This window comes from Microcaecilia unicolor, chromosome 1 (genome assembly GCF_901765095.1).
Source record: "Microcaecilia unicolor chromosome 1, aMicUni1.1, whole genome shotgun sequence".
NCBI classification, from domain to species: Eukaryota; Metazoa; Chordata; class Amphibia; order Gymnophiona; family Siphonopidae; genus Microcaecilia; species Microcaecilia unicolor.
The window spans coordinates 277,709,227-277,725,637 of NC_044031.1; the positions used below are offsets into that span (position 1 = coordinate 277,709,227).

Below are 16,411 nucleotides of genomic sequence, written 5' to 3' on the forward strand. Positions count from 1 at the left end.
GGGTGAATTCTTAGTGAGGTTTATGTTGAGGTCCCAATCGGTTAATGGTGGTTTAAGAGGTAGTGGTATATTGAAGAGACCTTTCATAAATTTAGATACAGTAGAATGGAGAGAGAGATTTCCTGTTGATGGGTGCACATATGTTTAGATGTAGTATGGGGGTCACGTGATAGCATTGACCTGAACGGACGGCTCGGCTCCTCACCCCTCATCTACTAAACCTACCTAAATGCAATAACTTGCACAGGAAAGTGCCCTAAAAGCACAATTAGAGTTTTAAGGAAATGGAGACTGCTGGAAGGGAAGCAGGGTTTTTTTTCTCCCCCTCTGAGGGATGCCCATCAAGACACCGAGGCCTGGTCGGGAGAAAGTCAGCACACAAGAAAATGGCGGACTCTCCGCCTCTGTCTAAATCGCCAGCTCACCCCCCCCCCCCCCCCCCCCCCGCCCCACGCCTGGGCCTGCAGGATGATAACATACAAGTGTCCATGCGGCACTTGTCCCAGATGCTGGACGACAAGTTGACTAAGCTACACGAAGGAATGGAGGAGATCAAAGACAGTATTGCGGGCCAAGTGGCGCAGCTTCAACAGGCGGAAGACCGCATCGCCTACCAAGAGGATCATGTGGCGGTGGCGGAGACTCGTATTAGTGAACTGGAGGCCCGAGTACGAACCCTCGCAAACAGGGTCGAAGACCAAGAAATCCGGGGTAGACAGAAGAATCTCCGCCTGATTGGATTACCTGAGTCGATCCCAGAATCTGGGCTGAAGGAGCTCCTGGAGCAATGGCTGCCGAAAACACTGGGGCTCCCCGCAGAGGGTAGGCCCAGTCCATGTGGAGCGGGCTCACAGAGTTGGAGTTGCTGGGAGGCCCCGGGAAGAGCTCACCCAGTAATTGTAAGATTTTTGAATTATGCAGTTAAGGCAAAATTATTGGAACTGTACAAAAAACTGCATGTATTGGAGTGTAAAGGCAGAAAGTTGCTGCTCTTCCAGGACTTCTTGCTGAGGGTAACGGAACAGAGAAAGCTTTTAGCGCCTTACTGCTCACAATTATTTCCGAAAGGTATTCGTTTTGCTTTCCAGTATGCAGCCAAAGTGAAGATCACTTATGAGAACCATACTGTGAGCCTGACTAAGGTGGAGGAACTAAAGGCATTTCTGGAGAAGATTCCTGAAGCATAGAGGCATGCTCTGTGGTGCAGGGATGATGTTTGAGGAGGTATCTTGAGGGGCTGCAGCTCTTTTGCAACAGACTGCGAGGACAAACTGGCGGAGTTTAGCGCTATGAAGAACTGTTTTTGTGGAAAGGCTTTCTCCTTCATACATGTCTCTGCATGTGTAGTTGATCGGGCGCTCAGGTTTCTTGAGTGTGAAAAGCCCAGAGCGAAGGCGTTACCTCTTAGGAAAAGACACAAAGTTACTTGCTGGGTAACTTATGTTCAAGTGATGGTTTTATATTTTTGATATGCTAGTTTTGAGTATTACAGGTGGCTTAGGCCGCGGGAAGTTTACTGTGTGAGGTGGGTGGGGGAGGGGGCAGGCAGGAAGTTTTTGGTGTTTCTAGGGAGTGTCAGGGGCGGAAGGTAGGGGCCACTGAGGGAGGGGTATGTGTGAGGAGTGTGTAAGGAGCAGTGCCCGGAGGTAGGTATGCATGTGGGGAAGACGAGAGTAGTGGAGGGGGCAGACAATGCGAGGACGGAGGGAGGGGAATTTGAATTTGATTGGCGAGTCGGGGGTCGGGAATAGGAGGGGGGGTGAGCGTTGGGGCTGGGGTGTGTGTGGCTTTGGGTGGGTTTGGGAGCGGCAATGATGGATCCTCCTTCAGTAAAGTAGTCTAAAGCAATCCTTTTCCTTTAAATAGGTTGTGATAAGGGGCTGAGATATCTAGATGTCCTATTTATTAGTAAAACGTTCTGATGAACTATTTAACACCAATTATGAATCAGGGAGTTGAGGGTTGGCCTTAATCAATGGGACTCTGACTTTCTTGGTTTGCCAGAATAGCTACCATAAAAATGAATATACTGCCTAGACTACTTTGTTTCAAACTCTCCTGGTATTGATCCCTAAGCAGTTTCTTGCCTCTCAACGAAATAGGCTACTGCAGTTTATTTGAAATAATAGGGAGTACTCAACTCCCTAAGACCTTGTCTTAATTGGATCAGAAAAAGAAAGTGGGACTGCGAGTGTCACATCTCACCTTGTGCTATAGAGCTGCACAGATCAAATCTACTGTGGAGTGGTAAAACCACAAATTATGGGTTAAAATTGAACAGCAGATGGTTGGATGATTGAAGCAGGGTTAGTTGCTGTGGTTTCATTGGATATTGAGCCCTCCCTTTGGGGGTTTGTCCAGCTGTCTAGCACACATTTCACCACTGAAACATGGATAGTAGAAGGCACTTCAACTCCCCAGGTTCTCTTATTGCTTTTATGTTTCAATATTTTTTATTGATGACAACATAATAAATAAACAGTAAATGGAGAACACTCCAATAGCACACAACACTATGAACAGCATGAGTTTCCCCATTCCACTTAGTCATCAAATACAAAAGTTTTGAAATATACCCCACCCCTGCCCCTCCCCCCTCCAGAAGAAATACAGCAAACCCTATCCCAGCACCATAAACCCCGTACTAGATCCCCCTCCTACACTAACACAATTCTTCATCCAAGGCTTTGACTCTGATAGCACCCAGGCCTAGATGAACTCTATACTCCCCCCCCCCCCCCCCCCCCCCCAAGAAGTAGGTCAATTCCAGCAACATAACAGTAACACTGGTTTCTGGAAGTTTTCCAGAGCTGAGAGATTTACACCTACCTTACTGTTTAACAAGAAGACTGAGTCCTCGAGGCCCCAAATTTTGCAAATATGGATTCCAAACTTGCAAAAAGGTCTTTCTACGCTTAGAGGATTCCCTTGGTTCCCTCGCCTCCCAACTTGCCAAAAGATGCACCTGATTCCTCCAGTGCCAATACTCTGGAGGCTCCGAGGATGTCCGGTACCGCAGAATGACTTTCTTAGCCACTAGACACAACTTGCGGCTTTAAAAAACTGGCATTCCAGGACAGGGGAAAAAAGCTCCAGGTACATCCAACAAAAATTTTCACTGATCCACTTAGTTCATGATCTAACAAGCAGGCTAAAAACCCTCTCACCCTTGTCTTATTTCTTTTAATACTTTCTGCCCCTAGAGTGGGGTCATCTGTATTCAGTAGGGTGGAAGACTTTGTTTGGACCTAGGATCAAGTGGATGAAGGGAGACTTTGAGTAGTTATCAGACCTACCAGCTTTTTCAGCATATTTTTTCATATAACCAATTGGTACACTTTTTCTTCAAGGGAGTTTAAGACTAAGTGGTTTCTGAGGAAACCACTTTGGAAGGTGTATGTAAGGATTTCTTAAGTACTAATCATTTAATATCTGCTCTTTAGTGACACCTTTGAAATGGTTTCCCCTGTACCAACTACCTGCAATCAGAAGTGGGATGGAGTTGGTGTCAAATATGAGGAAGCTGATTGAGTTGTAATGGATATTGCCTCGATACATAAGTCTACTGCTGTTCTGGAGAACTGTACAAAAGTTCTGTATTGATGGTACTTGACAGCTATCTGTCCTGATCACATTTGCCATGCCCTTTCCACTTTGTTGGCGGAGGTGTGGTGAACGTGGGACTTTGGGACTTATCAAAATGGAACCCTTTTGGAAAATACCAGCTAGACTGCAGCATTGGCTGGAAAATGTGATTCCCTGGGACCTTGCAGTTGTTCTTAATAAGCCATCCTTAAGGTTTTGCAAAGGCCAACAGTTATTGGCTAAGCAGTATTTTAATGCAGCCAGGTTAACTGTGGCAAGGAATTGGAAGAAGCAGTCTCACAAGGCTGTGTATTAGGCTGCGTTTATATGCTATTCACCTTTTACCAAAATATCATAAAAATATCATAGAAGAAGTTTAAAGGAATCAGAGTTGTCATTTTTATTCTTACTCACCAGCACAGCTTCAGATATCAGTTTGACAGTCATGGAAAAATATCACATTTACAGAATCTGTTGGAAGTTATGGAAAAATATCACATTTACAGAATCTAATATCAATAGCTTAGGTAATAATAATAAGCAATCAGACTAATTTGATAAAGAACAGTTGTAAGGAGGAGAAAGAAAATGAGAGAGAAATCAAAGCATGCTTTCTTAGAGAGAGAGAGAGACCACTAACAGGAAATATCATGGATCCTGAAGTGAAATAAAATATAAAGAGAAGAAGATAGTACTCTGTTATAAAGAAATAGTTCTTACCCAAAGCAAGCTGAAATAAAGAAAGGAAAATAATATATATTTCCTTGAGAATAGCCAATTAGCAATGGTGCCCTGAACCAGGACAGAAAACTCTCTTGCAAAAAGGCTTATTCTGAAGATGTCTTTGTCTGCAGGTATTCTTATAGTAAAAATGATGTCGTCACCTCTCCCTCTCCCTCTCCTACACCAATCAAAGGTTGCATAGGTGTCCTGCCAACACGCTATTGGTACATTTGACCTTATCTTGTAACTGAAGAAAGATGTGTGTATTGAAGACACTGGACTGCCATGGAAACGAAAGCTTATCACAGCTTGTGATGAGCCAGGAAGTCTGCATTCCTTGCATATGGCTATCAGCTGAGACCAACAGCCAGATACAGAAAAGAGAGGGGGATGGGAGGCAGTACAGCACAGCTAAAGTAGGACAGCTGTCTATTAAATAGCCTAATATGTTAATGGTATACATGCAAGATGGAATTTCTTGTTGCTGGTCAATGGCATACTTTGGTTAAATGGGGGGGGGGGGGGGGGGAGAACTTAGAACCACTTTTTAACTTGCTTTGTTTAATGTGTAGTTATTGGAAAGAGTAACTTGAGGATAGGGTATTAGAATCCAGAAATCTCCATGGTGCCTGTTCTGGACTTTTTGATAAGCCTTGCATTGGGACTGTGGATGAGGGGAAGATGGAGTTGGGTATTGAGTGGGGTTAAGGGAACTGTTAAACACTTTTAAAAAAAAACTCAGGTATGTTTTTGTCTGTTAACTGACCTTTTGAATTACTAAGTTTCCTATACTTCGCTTAAGTACCAGATTTGTGTCAATAAAGAAAGCGTTGAAAAGCAAAAATAAAAAACTAATGGTTTGACTCAACCCCAACATTGGGACTCCTGAGCATCTACATTTGTATTTTGTTTTTAACTCTCAGCTGGATATCACCTTAACTGTATCTGCGTTTGCCCTGCCTGTCTATGGAGAAAGTTAATTTTGCTATGTCCTTACACACTGCTCTTTTTTTTTCCCCTTACTGATGTCACTATGTTCCCTTTTCTCCACCACTAGTAATGTGTACAGGTAGGGCACATTCCATATACAGCCTAGACTAAAACATCCCATAGTGAGTTCTACAGCAACCTGTGGTACTCTCTCTTTGGAGCTGTGAAGTTTTAGAACATGTTTGCACTGCATTTCCTGTATAACACTGCTTGCAATCAGTAATAATTATCAATTAAGTGAGTAAGAGTACTTAATGTAGAAGGTAAAAGTGAATCCTGGGGAAGATGCCTTTGCTTATTGAACTGAAAACTGCTAAAAGAAAATTGAAAAGCTTTTTGGCAAGTTCTGGTTTTTGGTCTTACATTCTGAGGTGTTTATAATCTTGCTGTTTGACATTTGTACTATTGCCAGAATACATCAGGTTGATGTCAAAGCCAGAACTGGCCTAAACTTGGATCATGTTCTCAATCTGCCAGTTAGATGATGTAAGTTGGTATTCAGAAGTCTGAGGAATAAAATAACCAGAGACCATTTTGATTTCAGCAGTTTAAAAATTAAATCAGGATCACTTTAGAAATTGGTTAGTTTTCCTATTTGTATGGTAAATGTCATCCTACTTATATCTTAATTGAGCTTTAAAGAGAGTATTGATCCTTCAGGGTATCTGTGTATGCATGTATTACAGTACATATGTAACTATGATATATTAGTAACAGTAACAATGGTTACAGATACTACAATTCAAAGAAATGAGTCTATAATATCAGTATTTGAATTGTGTGCTATGTTGTTTTGTTATGGACAGAGTGGAGGAGGAAGCTGCACAGAAAAACATGGCTCTCAAAAAGATTCGTGAATTGGAGTCTCAGATCAGTGAGCTACAGGAGGACTTGGAGTCTGAACGTGCTGCTCGAAACAAGGCTGAAAAACAGAAACGAGATCTAGGCGAGGAACTGGAGGCTCTGAAAACCAGAATTGGAGGACACTTTGGACTCTACCGCTGCTCAGCAAGAGCTTAGGTACAAACAATGCGCATCACATTGCTGACAGGAACTTTGATAATTGGGCCAAATTCTAAAAAATATCCACATGACTCATAAGTATATTTCTCAGCTGAACAGTTAGGTGATCTAAGCCTTAACATACCTAATTCGTTCTGGCTTACTTTTTAGGTCTGTCATCAGGTATCCCTTTACACACTTTAAAGTATTTAGAATTATCCTTTTAACTGTTAACGCCATGGTCATTGTCAGGTGGAAGTTACCAAATTAGTGGAATCTTTTGCTGTGCAGAAATTTGTGTTCTGTTGCACCAGTTTGGACAAGTAATATTCACTGTTCAAATGCCCTCTTAAGGCATTTCTCTCCCATAAACCATGCTCAGTTGCTACGCATGCCTGGGATCAGGAGGAGTTTCCATATCAAGTCTTAAAATTTGCAACAAGAAAATGTGAAAGTAGCTGTTGAATTTAGTTTCCGTATAAATGCCTTGGTAGAATTGTTTGTTTTGACTGAGCTCAGCAGGCTTATTAAACAATGACAGGTTTGTAGAGGAAGAATCTGGGAGTTCTTTACCCTGTTCTCCAGAGTGTTTACTGTCTCATTATCACTGTATTCTGTAGACTTGCCAACCATGTAGCTCCTAGCCAGTTTGAACTAGTAACCAACTAACATACATAGTAACATAGCAGATAAAAACCTGTATGGTCTATCCAGACTTCTCAACAAGATATTCCATTGCTATAAGGTAGTGTTTCCCAAGTCCAGTCCTGGAGTACCCCTTGCCAGTCAGATTTTCAGGATATTGACAATGAATATGCATGAATGGTTTGCATACTGCCCACATTATTTGCAAATCTTTCATGCATATTCATTGTGGATATCCTGAAAACCTGACTTGGCAATGGGTACTCCAGGACTGGACTTGAAACTCTACTTTAAAAAGCAGTGGTTCCCAAACCTGGTCCTGGAGACAACCCAACCAGTCAGGTTTTCAGGATATCCACAACGTTTGCATATAGATCTTTCTCATAAATATTCATTGTGCATGTCCTGAAAACCTGACTGGTTGGGTTGCCTCCAGGACCAGGTTTGGAAACCACTGTTATAAGGTATGGTTGTCAGGGCACAGATCGTAGAAGTCTGTGTGGCACTGGCCTTGTTCTCCAATTTCTGAAGTGGTAGTCGAAGCCCCACTCCAACCAATCCAAAACAGTGCAGCCACGATCAGGGCACAGACCATAGAAGTCTGCCCAGCACTGGCTTTGCTTCCCAATTACTGGTGTTGCTGTCTAGTCACCGCTAAGCTTGTTTGGTTCCATGCCTTCTATACAGGATACCTTTGTGTTTATCCCACACTTTTTTTTTTTTTTTTAACTCTGTGACTGTTTGCATCTCCTCCACCTCCCACAGGAGGGCATTGCAGTTCTCAGAGGACAAGCAGGCTGTAATAGTCTCACAAGTGGGGTAGATGATCCGCGTCACCCAGGAACCGGCATAATAGCTGAAAATATTTCTAGAGCCTTGAGGAGCGTGCACCACGCTCCCCCATGCATGTGCAGAACACCTTCCTGCCCGCAGTGTCCCCGCGCCTTTAGTTCTTTCTTTTCCACATTTTTCCCAGGGTTTTTTTTTTTCATTTTCGCTAGCTTTTCTTTTTTTGCCTTACAAAATTTAAAACAAAAAATTTCTTTCAATCCTGTATTGGTTTACTTATTTTTTCCCGCTTTGTTTCCTTTATTTTCATCGCGGGTCCTCTTTAGGCCTGCTCGGACGGGTCTCACATTTTTGTGCCCCCTTTTTTGTTAGCACTATCGCAACCTTTGATTTCGCCGAGGCCATTTTCTCTTCCATGTCATCGAAGACCCCCAGTGGCAATGTCCTATATCAACAAGCATGGAGGAACAAGATCATACCCTCCTGTGTTGGTAAACTGTCAGGATGTGGAACTTGGCCATTTCTCACACAATGACTGAGCCACTGAACCAAGGGGAGGACACCTCACTGGCAGATGAGCTGAGTCATGCCCTTTGATTGCCCAATACTTGGATAAAGATGGGGCTCAAATTGCATTTCAAGACTGGAGTACCCCTTCAAGATCTTTTGCCACTTCTCAAAACAAGATACCTCAGTTCTGTTCCAGGATAGTGACAAATGTTAAATTAGCTTCAGATGCCTTCCTTCTGGATTGGGGAGATGGTCTGCTCTACAGTACCCCGATAGTCGGAACTCTCCTGACACTCTGATGGGAGAGGGGAACTGTGGTTCTCTTCTGGAACTTTTTGTAAGGCGACCATAAAACTGGGGAAATCATGTCACTAATCACACAAGCTCAAGGGACTTTGCACCCCATTAAATCGTTTGTCCTCACAACTTGGATGTTGAGAGGATGATGGTAGCTTCTTTGAGCTTGCCTGACAGTGTGTCACAGGGACAGATTTCTCTTGTAAGGTCTTATAAGTGGAGCAGGTTTGCTTTCTGGTTTGACGGAAGGGCCCGAGACCCATTTTTCTTGAACAACCATGTTTAAGAACCAACTCTCTTAGGGTAAAGCTTAGTGCACTCAGAGCTTATCACCAGCACTCAGAGCTTATCACCAGCATGTAGAAGGAAAGCCCATCTCTGTACAGCTTTTTAGTTAGATTCGTGTCAGGCATGTTTCTATTGAAGCTTCCCATCAGTCCTCCTGCAGTGTCATGGTACTTCAGTATGTTATTAACTGATCTGATGAAAACACTCTCTGATCTGCTTGATAGCTGTGAATTAAACTCCCTGACCTGGAAGGTTGTGGTGAGCTCCAGGCTCTAATACTGATTCATCTTGCACTAAACACTTTTAACAAGGTGGTTATGCACACGCGTATTAAGTTTCTTCCTAATTTAGTCAGATTTATATCCTAACCAGTCTTATTCTGCCAACTTTCTTCCCCCAGACCACAGAAGTGAAAAGTACATTGCACACAGATTGCAAGAGAACTTTGGCTACCTATTTGGAGCAGACTAAAACCCTTAAAATCCACCCAATTTGTTTCCTTTGACCCAAATAGGGTACAGGTTTCCATCAATAAATGCATACTACACTTTCAAAAGAAAACAATTATACAAAATTATTTTCTGTATAACCCTGTCAAAACTTGACTACTTTCAGTAAAATTTGGGATAGATCATGAATACATTTTCAGTAAGCCTACTCATGCCAACCACTTCTCCTAAACAATGCCACTTTACTACCTGGTGGATAAACTGTTGCGATGTGTTCAGTGCGAACTGATCAGGCCCTGCTTCTTCCTGATTGGCGATGATGAGACCCTTTCTCACAATTTCTTCAAAACATTTTTTTTGTTTGTTTTGTTACATTTGTACCCCGCGCTTTCCCACTCATGGCAGGCTCAATGTGGCTTACATGGGGCAATGGAGGGTTAAGTGACTTGCCCAGAGTCACAAGGAGCTGCCTGTGCCTGAAGTGGGAATCAAACTCAGTTCCTCAGGACCAAAGTCCACCACCCTAACCACTAGGCCACTCCTCCACTCTATTCTGCACTTAATCCTCTTGCACCAAGAACCATAACCTTTCTCCAGATACAAATTTTTAATAAAGTTCAAATCCTGACCAGAAACCATGGTAACTGTGTGTTTAAAGAAAAATGGCATCTGCATGTTTCATGATTATAATTGCTAGGTGGTGGCGACGTTTAGCTAAGGTGGCTAGCATGAGTGTAGGCTTATTGCAGATTTATTAAGGTGATGTATCCCAAATTTTATTGAAATCGGAGTTTTGATAGTTATGCAGAAAACAAGCGTGGTATAACTGTTTGAAATGGTGTAATTGGCTAGCAGACTACTACATTTCATTCACTTATGCCCAGGCAGATTTGACCTCTTGAGGGTCATGTCACAGCTCACTGTGTCAGAGCCATTGCAGCACTGGTAATCCACTTGATATCAGCCTCCATGGAGATTTGCAGAGCTGTGACATGGGCATCTATTCATAAATTCAGAGCCCTCTGGAAAAGGACTACCAACACAACAGTAAGTTTAGCCAGTCTTCTAGAATCATTTTGGAGAATACTAATTCATCCCTCCCAGACCCATTTTCTTTTCTATTCCAGGCTGCCTTTCAAAAGGAAGAAATGGATATAAACATATTTTTGGTGGCAGCTAGATTTTTGTATGACTGTTAGTTCCTTTCTGTTGAAAGTTCAAGGTTAGGTTTATTTTGATAACCCACTTAGGGCAGCCTCTAGTTACTGAATCTTATTCTCTGAGGACATGGTAGCCTACTTGTCCTTGGGGGGGGGGGGGGGGCATTGGTCAGGATGAGACAGTTACCTGTAGTAGGTGTTTTCCATAGACAGCAGGATGCAAGTCCTGACATACCTGCCCACTTCCCCATGGAGTTGTATTCCACTCAAGCTGGATAACTAGGCTCTGGTGGCCCCATGACAGCAGCAGGTGGGAGTGGTGCACATATACAGTAAAGCAACTAGTACATACTAAGCTGGAGGTGCTTTCTTGTGCGAGCTCTGTCAATAAGGTCATCTGTGCAGTGAGGGCTTGTATCCTGCTGTCCATAGAGAATACCTGCTACAGGTAAGTCACTTTGGTTTTGGCATGTCTGCTAGGTCTAAATTAAGGACATTTGGCCAAATTAAAATTGCTTGGAGGAGCCCGAACATAGTAGCTGTGATCTGCCTTTCTGCCACTGTATAAAACATTGTTGAACACGTTTTCTTTTTTTTTTTTTTTTTTTTTTCAGGACAAAACGTGAGCAAGAAGTAACCCATCTGAAGAGAACATTAGAGGATGATGCAAAATTACATGAAGTACAGATTCAGGAAATGAGACAGAAGCAAGCACAGGCTGTGGAAGAGCTGTCTGAGCAACTCGAGCAAACCAAGCGGGTATTTTATATAGGATCATGGTCTGCTTACTACTGAAATATTCAGATAAACAGGAACAAGCTTAGGAAAATACTAGGCAGGTATAGAAAAAGTACAGAAGTCTTATACTTTTATAGCTAGTGTACATTTAAAGAAAAAAGCTATATCATTTGTTCCCAGTAATGGGAATAGTACCTGTTAAGAGGCCTGACTGAAGCACAATAAACCAGGAAACCCTTGATAACTTGATTTACTAATCTGCTCTGGCTGTTAACATGACAATTAATGTTTGCTAACAATTACATCACCTTAGTTGTTAATATAGAACAGGTTGCAGAATGGAGAGGGACTACACCTTACAGTTAATAGGGCACAGTTACTACCTGAAAAGATGTAGCTAACTGCAGTACAGTAACACGTGGTAAAAACTTTTTTCTTCAGACAGGCAGGATTGATGCAGTCACACTGTTGTCCTCAGGATAGATCCAAGCTGTGGTTTCTCTCCCTGAGAGCCCAGATTGGAAAACCTGGAAGGCTTTCCTGGGCCCGCAAGGGGATACCCAGGCTGACACTTCTGCCCCCATGAGTCATTTTGTTCTTTATGGAACTGACTGGATAAGAGGTATACGCCACCACCACCAAAAAAAAAGCTACAAAACAAATTACTTAACAATGGAAAAGAAAAAAGGTGGCACATGTCCTCCCCATTAACCAGTTACCCAGTGTGCCTATCCAAAGCACTCATAGGCAGAAAAGGTACTAGAACTGCTAATCTTTCTATGCAGTGGTCTTTAAGCACCTGCCTATTATATTATATTGGGACCTATGCCTAGAGGAAGATAACACCAAGAGTCCACAGCCCTCCTAGGTTTGAGAAAAAAAATGGGGGCTGCCCACTTGAGTGTGAATGTGGAATGACTGCAGCATTACCTGAGCAAAAGAATAACATGATAATATTTATATCTTCAACATTCAAAAGGTTAGGTGCTGTACTAGAAAAAGCACATCCCTGCAGGCCCATGCAATACAGCTAATACGAGTTCAGTAATGAAATAGAGGCTTCTGCCCCTACATACTTCCAGATCTCCCATCCCCCCTCAAAAAAAGGTGGTTTATGTGCCATATTTGGTATTGAGATCTTAAACTATTCCTGTGCAAAAAGTAGTCTGAACACTTCCCTCCATTCTTTCCTGCATGAAGAAGCGAGATTGCCTGTGCTCACTGCATCACAGATGCTTATGTACACATCCCAATCCATTCAATTCGCAGAAAATACCATCAGTTCCTTCTGTACACCAAACATTATCAATAGTAAGTCCTTCCTTTCAGTCTTTCATTGGCCCTCGATGTTTTCACTAAATACCCCAAGGTAGTTGCTCACTTGCACAGCCTGAGTACCTAGTCTTTCCATACTTTGACTTGCTTGTGGGCAACTTCCTCAGAAAATGTGACTCTGGTCCACAGACTAAACAATACATATTCAATGCTCTTAACTTACAGATAAAATTCCATTCATAGAAGGTACTCTGATATAGCTCAGTCAAAAACATTTCTGCCACCACACAAATTATAAACAGTGTTTCATGTCAAAAACTGAAAGTCTCATCAGTCCTAGCCAGAGCCTAGGCCATATGGTCCCTGCTATCCCTGTCCAAAAATAAGAGCCACGATAGGTTCCCAGCCTCTCTACCAAACCAGCAAGATTTAGGACTTTGGTATCTGATTTTGAATGTCTGAATTTTATGCAACTGGAAATCAGTTATGTGGAATTTCTGTTTGGTAAGGAAGAGATGGGGATGATGTGGATGGGCCATATGGCCTTTATCTGCCATCATTTTCTGTTTCTAGGCTCAGCAGAATTCTTCAATCTCATGAGTGGTCTATGGAGCAGTAAACCCTGCAGAACAGTTCTTACAGCTTATCCTCCACATCTCAGTGTTGTAAAGATATGCCTATGTACTTCTGGGCCCAGTGGGTCATGACCCCAAGTGCAGCATGCACAACCACATTTGGGAAGCCCTGCTGTAAAGCATGTTTCAAGCCTGGGAAACATCTCAAATAGACATCTTTGCTAGCACCAGAAACCACCTGTCATTTGTATTTAGTGTACAGTGCAATGTATGTTTGGTTCTATAAAAATGATTAGTAGTAGTAGTTGGCACAATTGATTTCACAACTTAGGTTCTCTGCTGAAAGGAATGTTTATCCATATGGAATGCATACCTATGGTCCTTTCCACCAGAGCGAACAGTCTGGTACTTAACATGTGATAAAATGGAGTTGACAGCATGGATTGTGTAGCATATCTAAATGCAAGTTGGTGGGTAGAGGGGAAATAGCCTAAGGAGGGTGTGAGTCTGTAATAAACGGAAGGAGTTAGATAAAAATTTGTGTGCGGAATTGTAAGAGCCAGGACTCATGCTAAAGGTTTCAGGCAGTCTGACAGTTGATACCATTTGTTGCTATAACTGCTAGGGAGGCTGAGCCAATGGTGTTAAAGCTTCATGTTCTGTTATGTATGTGGAGCAGTATTATGCTTATTGTTTTTCTTAGTCATTTTGCTTTCTAAGGATGATAGGGGAAGAGAATTTTATCTACTAATTAGGGAGAAACTTGTTAATTGTTGAAAAAGTGTTGCTGTTTCTGCTGAAATTAATAGATGGCAGCTAAAACAGTGATGGGAGCATGCTTCGGGGCCATTTTGGCAGAGTTGTCAGGTGAAGTGCTGCACTTCCTCATGACTCTTTAGGAACCTCCACACTAGAACCTTTTTTCCATTGCTCAGGGTGTATGTAAGGGGAAAAAAACCAGCACAGCTTTTAATATTTGGAGTAATTACAGGTTCTACCAGTTCACATCCTGACCAGGCTGCCCTTTAGTACAGTGAATTTTCTATGGGCATTTTAATGCAGCAATCCTTACTACATTGAGTAATAGCTTGGAAAAATACTGAGTAAACTGCAGTGCTAAATATAAACAAACGCAACTTATACTGGCCCCAGAGTTCGTCTAGGAAGTAGAATAGGAAAGCCTTGGTCTCCTTGTGGAAGAAGTGTACCAATGATAATCTGCATAAATTTTCCTATAAATCCCTAGACTGAGTTCTAGAAAGTAAGAAGAACAAGGAAGCAATTTTGTGTTCAAAAATGTTTGACAGATTATTAAAAACAATTTTTCTACACTTGATATAGTTGAAAAGTAATCTGGAAAAGGCTAAGCAAGCCCTTGAAAGTGAACGTAATGAGCTGGCCAATGAAGTGAAAGCCCTCTTGCAGGGCAAAGGGGACTCGGAACACAAGCGGAAAAAAGTAGAAGGCTGTCTGCAAGAAGTCCAGGTCAAATTCACAGAGGGCGAGAGAGTCCGATCAGAGCTGGCAGAGAGAGCCAACAGGATGCAGGTAAGGGTTACAAAGTGTTTTGTATGAGACAAATTGGTTGAGGCATAGTTGAAATGCTTGCTTATTATTTGGGGTCCCCAGATAATAGTTGATAGAATCAAATGCTTATTTATTATTTGGGGTGCCCAGATAAAGCTTAAATGTTGGCCAACAAAAAATTGGCCTTGTTTTATATTGTAGTAACTATTTGTTTATGATTCTAAACAGTTACCATTTTACTAATTATTGTATTACTAGTAAAAAAGCCCCCCGTTTCTGATGCAAATGAAACGGGGGCTAGCAATGTGGGAGTGTGTGTGTCCCTGCCCTCTGGCCTCTCTCCCCTCCCCCCTCTGAGTCCTTCACTGTTACAGAGCCAGCGATTTGATTTCGTGCTCTGCTGTTTTCCTTCACTGACTGTGTTACAGAGAGGGCGGGGCAGACACTCATAGGGAAACCGGATATCTCGCCCCCTTCACACTTCCGGCTGGAGGCTTCATAGAACGTTGGTGTTGCCTTTTATATAGAGAGATGTAAGCCACATTGAATCTAAGTTCCCCTTGGGCTAATGCAGGATAAAAATGTCATAAGTACACGAACACCTTTCAGAGTTCTCAGAGTCCTGGTGAAAGTTTAGGCTTAGCTTTATGCCTTTCATTGATACTCAAAATGAGTTCATGTATAGTAAGTATTTGCAAGCCCTTTGGAGATTGGAATCTAAGGGCCTCTTTTATGAAACCACGCTGGCAGTTCCCGTACAGCAATGCCGACAAAGCCCATTCAAATGAATGGACTTTGTCAGCATTACCTCACTGGGGACCACTAGCACAGTTTGATAAGAGGCCCAAAGTTTGTACCTGAAGCAGTGGAGGGTGAAGTGATTTGCCCAGAGTTACAAGGGCTATATTGGTAGCATTTGAACACTAGCTTCTCTGGTTCTGAGCCTGCTACTCAAGATGCTCAAGGAGAATCTTAAGGGATAAGATCAAGTGGGTACCTCTAATTGTAGAAGCTACTATCAAATTGCTTTTCCCTGGATTTTTTTTTATGGCTTTTATCCAAAGCTATCAGTTGGATCTGGAAGACCAGTAAGATATGTTTGGGTCACTATTTTTGACACTTTTTTACTTGTTTCTTGTACAGGTAGAGCTGGATAATGTCACCGGTATGCTGTCTCAAGCAGATAGCAAGTCAATCAAGCTAGCCAAGGATTTTTCTACACTGGAGTCACAACTGCAAGATACCCAAGTTAGTATAACATCTGTGTGACTGGACTGTGAGTAGCACTTTCAATCTAACAGGGCTGTTCATGAGCTCACCACTCAGTGACTTCCAGCAGTATATCTGCCATCACTCTATATAAAATTTGTAAGCACTGTAAGGCTTAGACTGCTTGACTTTGACTCTTACTACAGCTAATATAATGATCTTTAGCCCTACACTCTGAGCTGCTAATCACAAGTGAAATGGAAGCAAGACTTTTTTTTAAATTTTCTGATGAGTTTATTTTAGTTATCACAAATTTCTGGGAATCCCTTGTACTGTACCAGCATATTTGCAAGAGCAGTATCTCAAGTGGTATTTATTTCTGGATAACTACATAAGAACATAAGAGTAGCCATACTGGGTCAGACTAATGGTCCATCTAGCCCAGTATCCTGTTTTCCAAACAGTGGCCAAGCCAGGTCACAAGTACCTGACAGAAACCCAAATCATGGCAACATTCCATGCTATAATTTCAGGGCAAGCAGTTGCTTCCCCATGTCCGTCTCAAGATCGAGTCTGATAAAAGGGTGTGTTAAAGGGTCCTGTAAGTTTCTTGTCCCAAAAACAGAACAATTCATAATAGATGAACTCT

The 16,411-nt window shown here is 42.3% G+C and overlaps 1 protein-coding gene across 1 annotated transcript in view; it reads left to right on the forward strand.

Moving 5' to 3' along the window:
- Window positions 1-16,411, forward strand: part of MYH9 (myosin heavy chain 9) — a 390,958-nt gene that overhangs the window by 300,409 nt on the left and 74,138 nt on the right. The window contains 5 exon segments of the mRNA XM_030206870.1: window positions 6,105-6,264; window positions 6,266-6,318; window positions 11,053-11,197; window positions 14,368-14,574; window positions 15,697-15,801. Coding sequence (XP_030062730.1) covers window positions 6,105-6,264; window positions 6,266-6,318; window positions 11,053-11,197; window positions 14,368-14,574; window positions 15,697-15,801 — 670 coding nt within the window.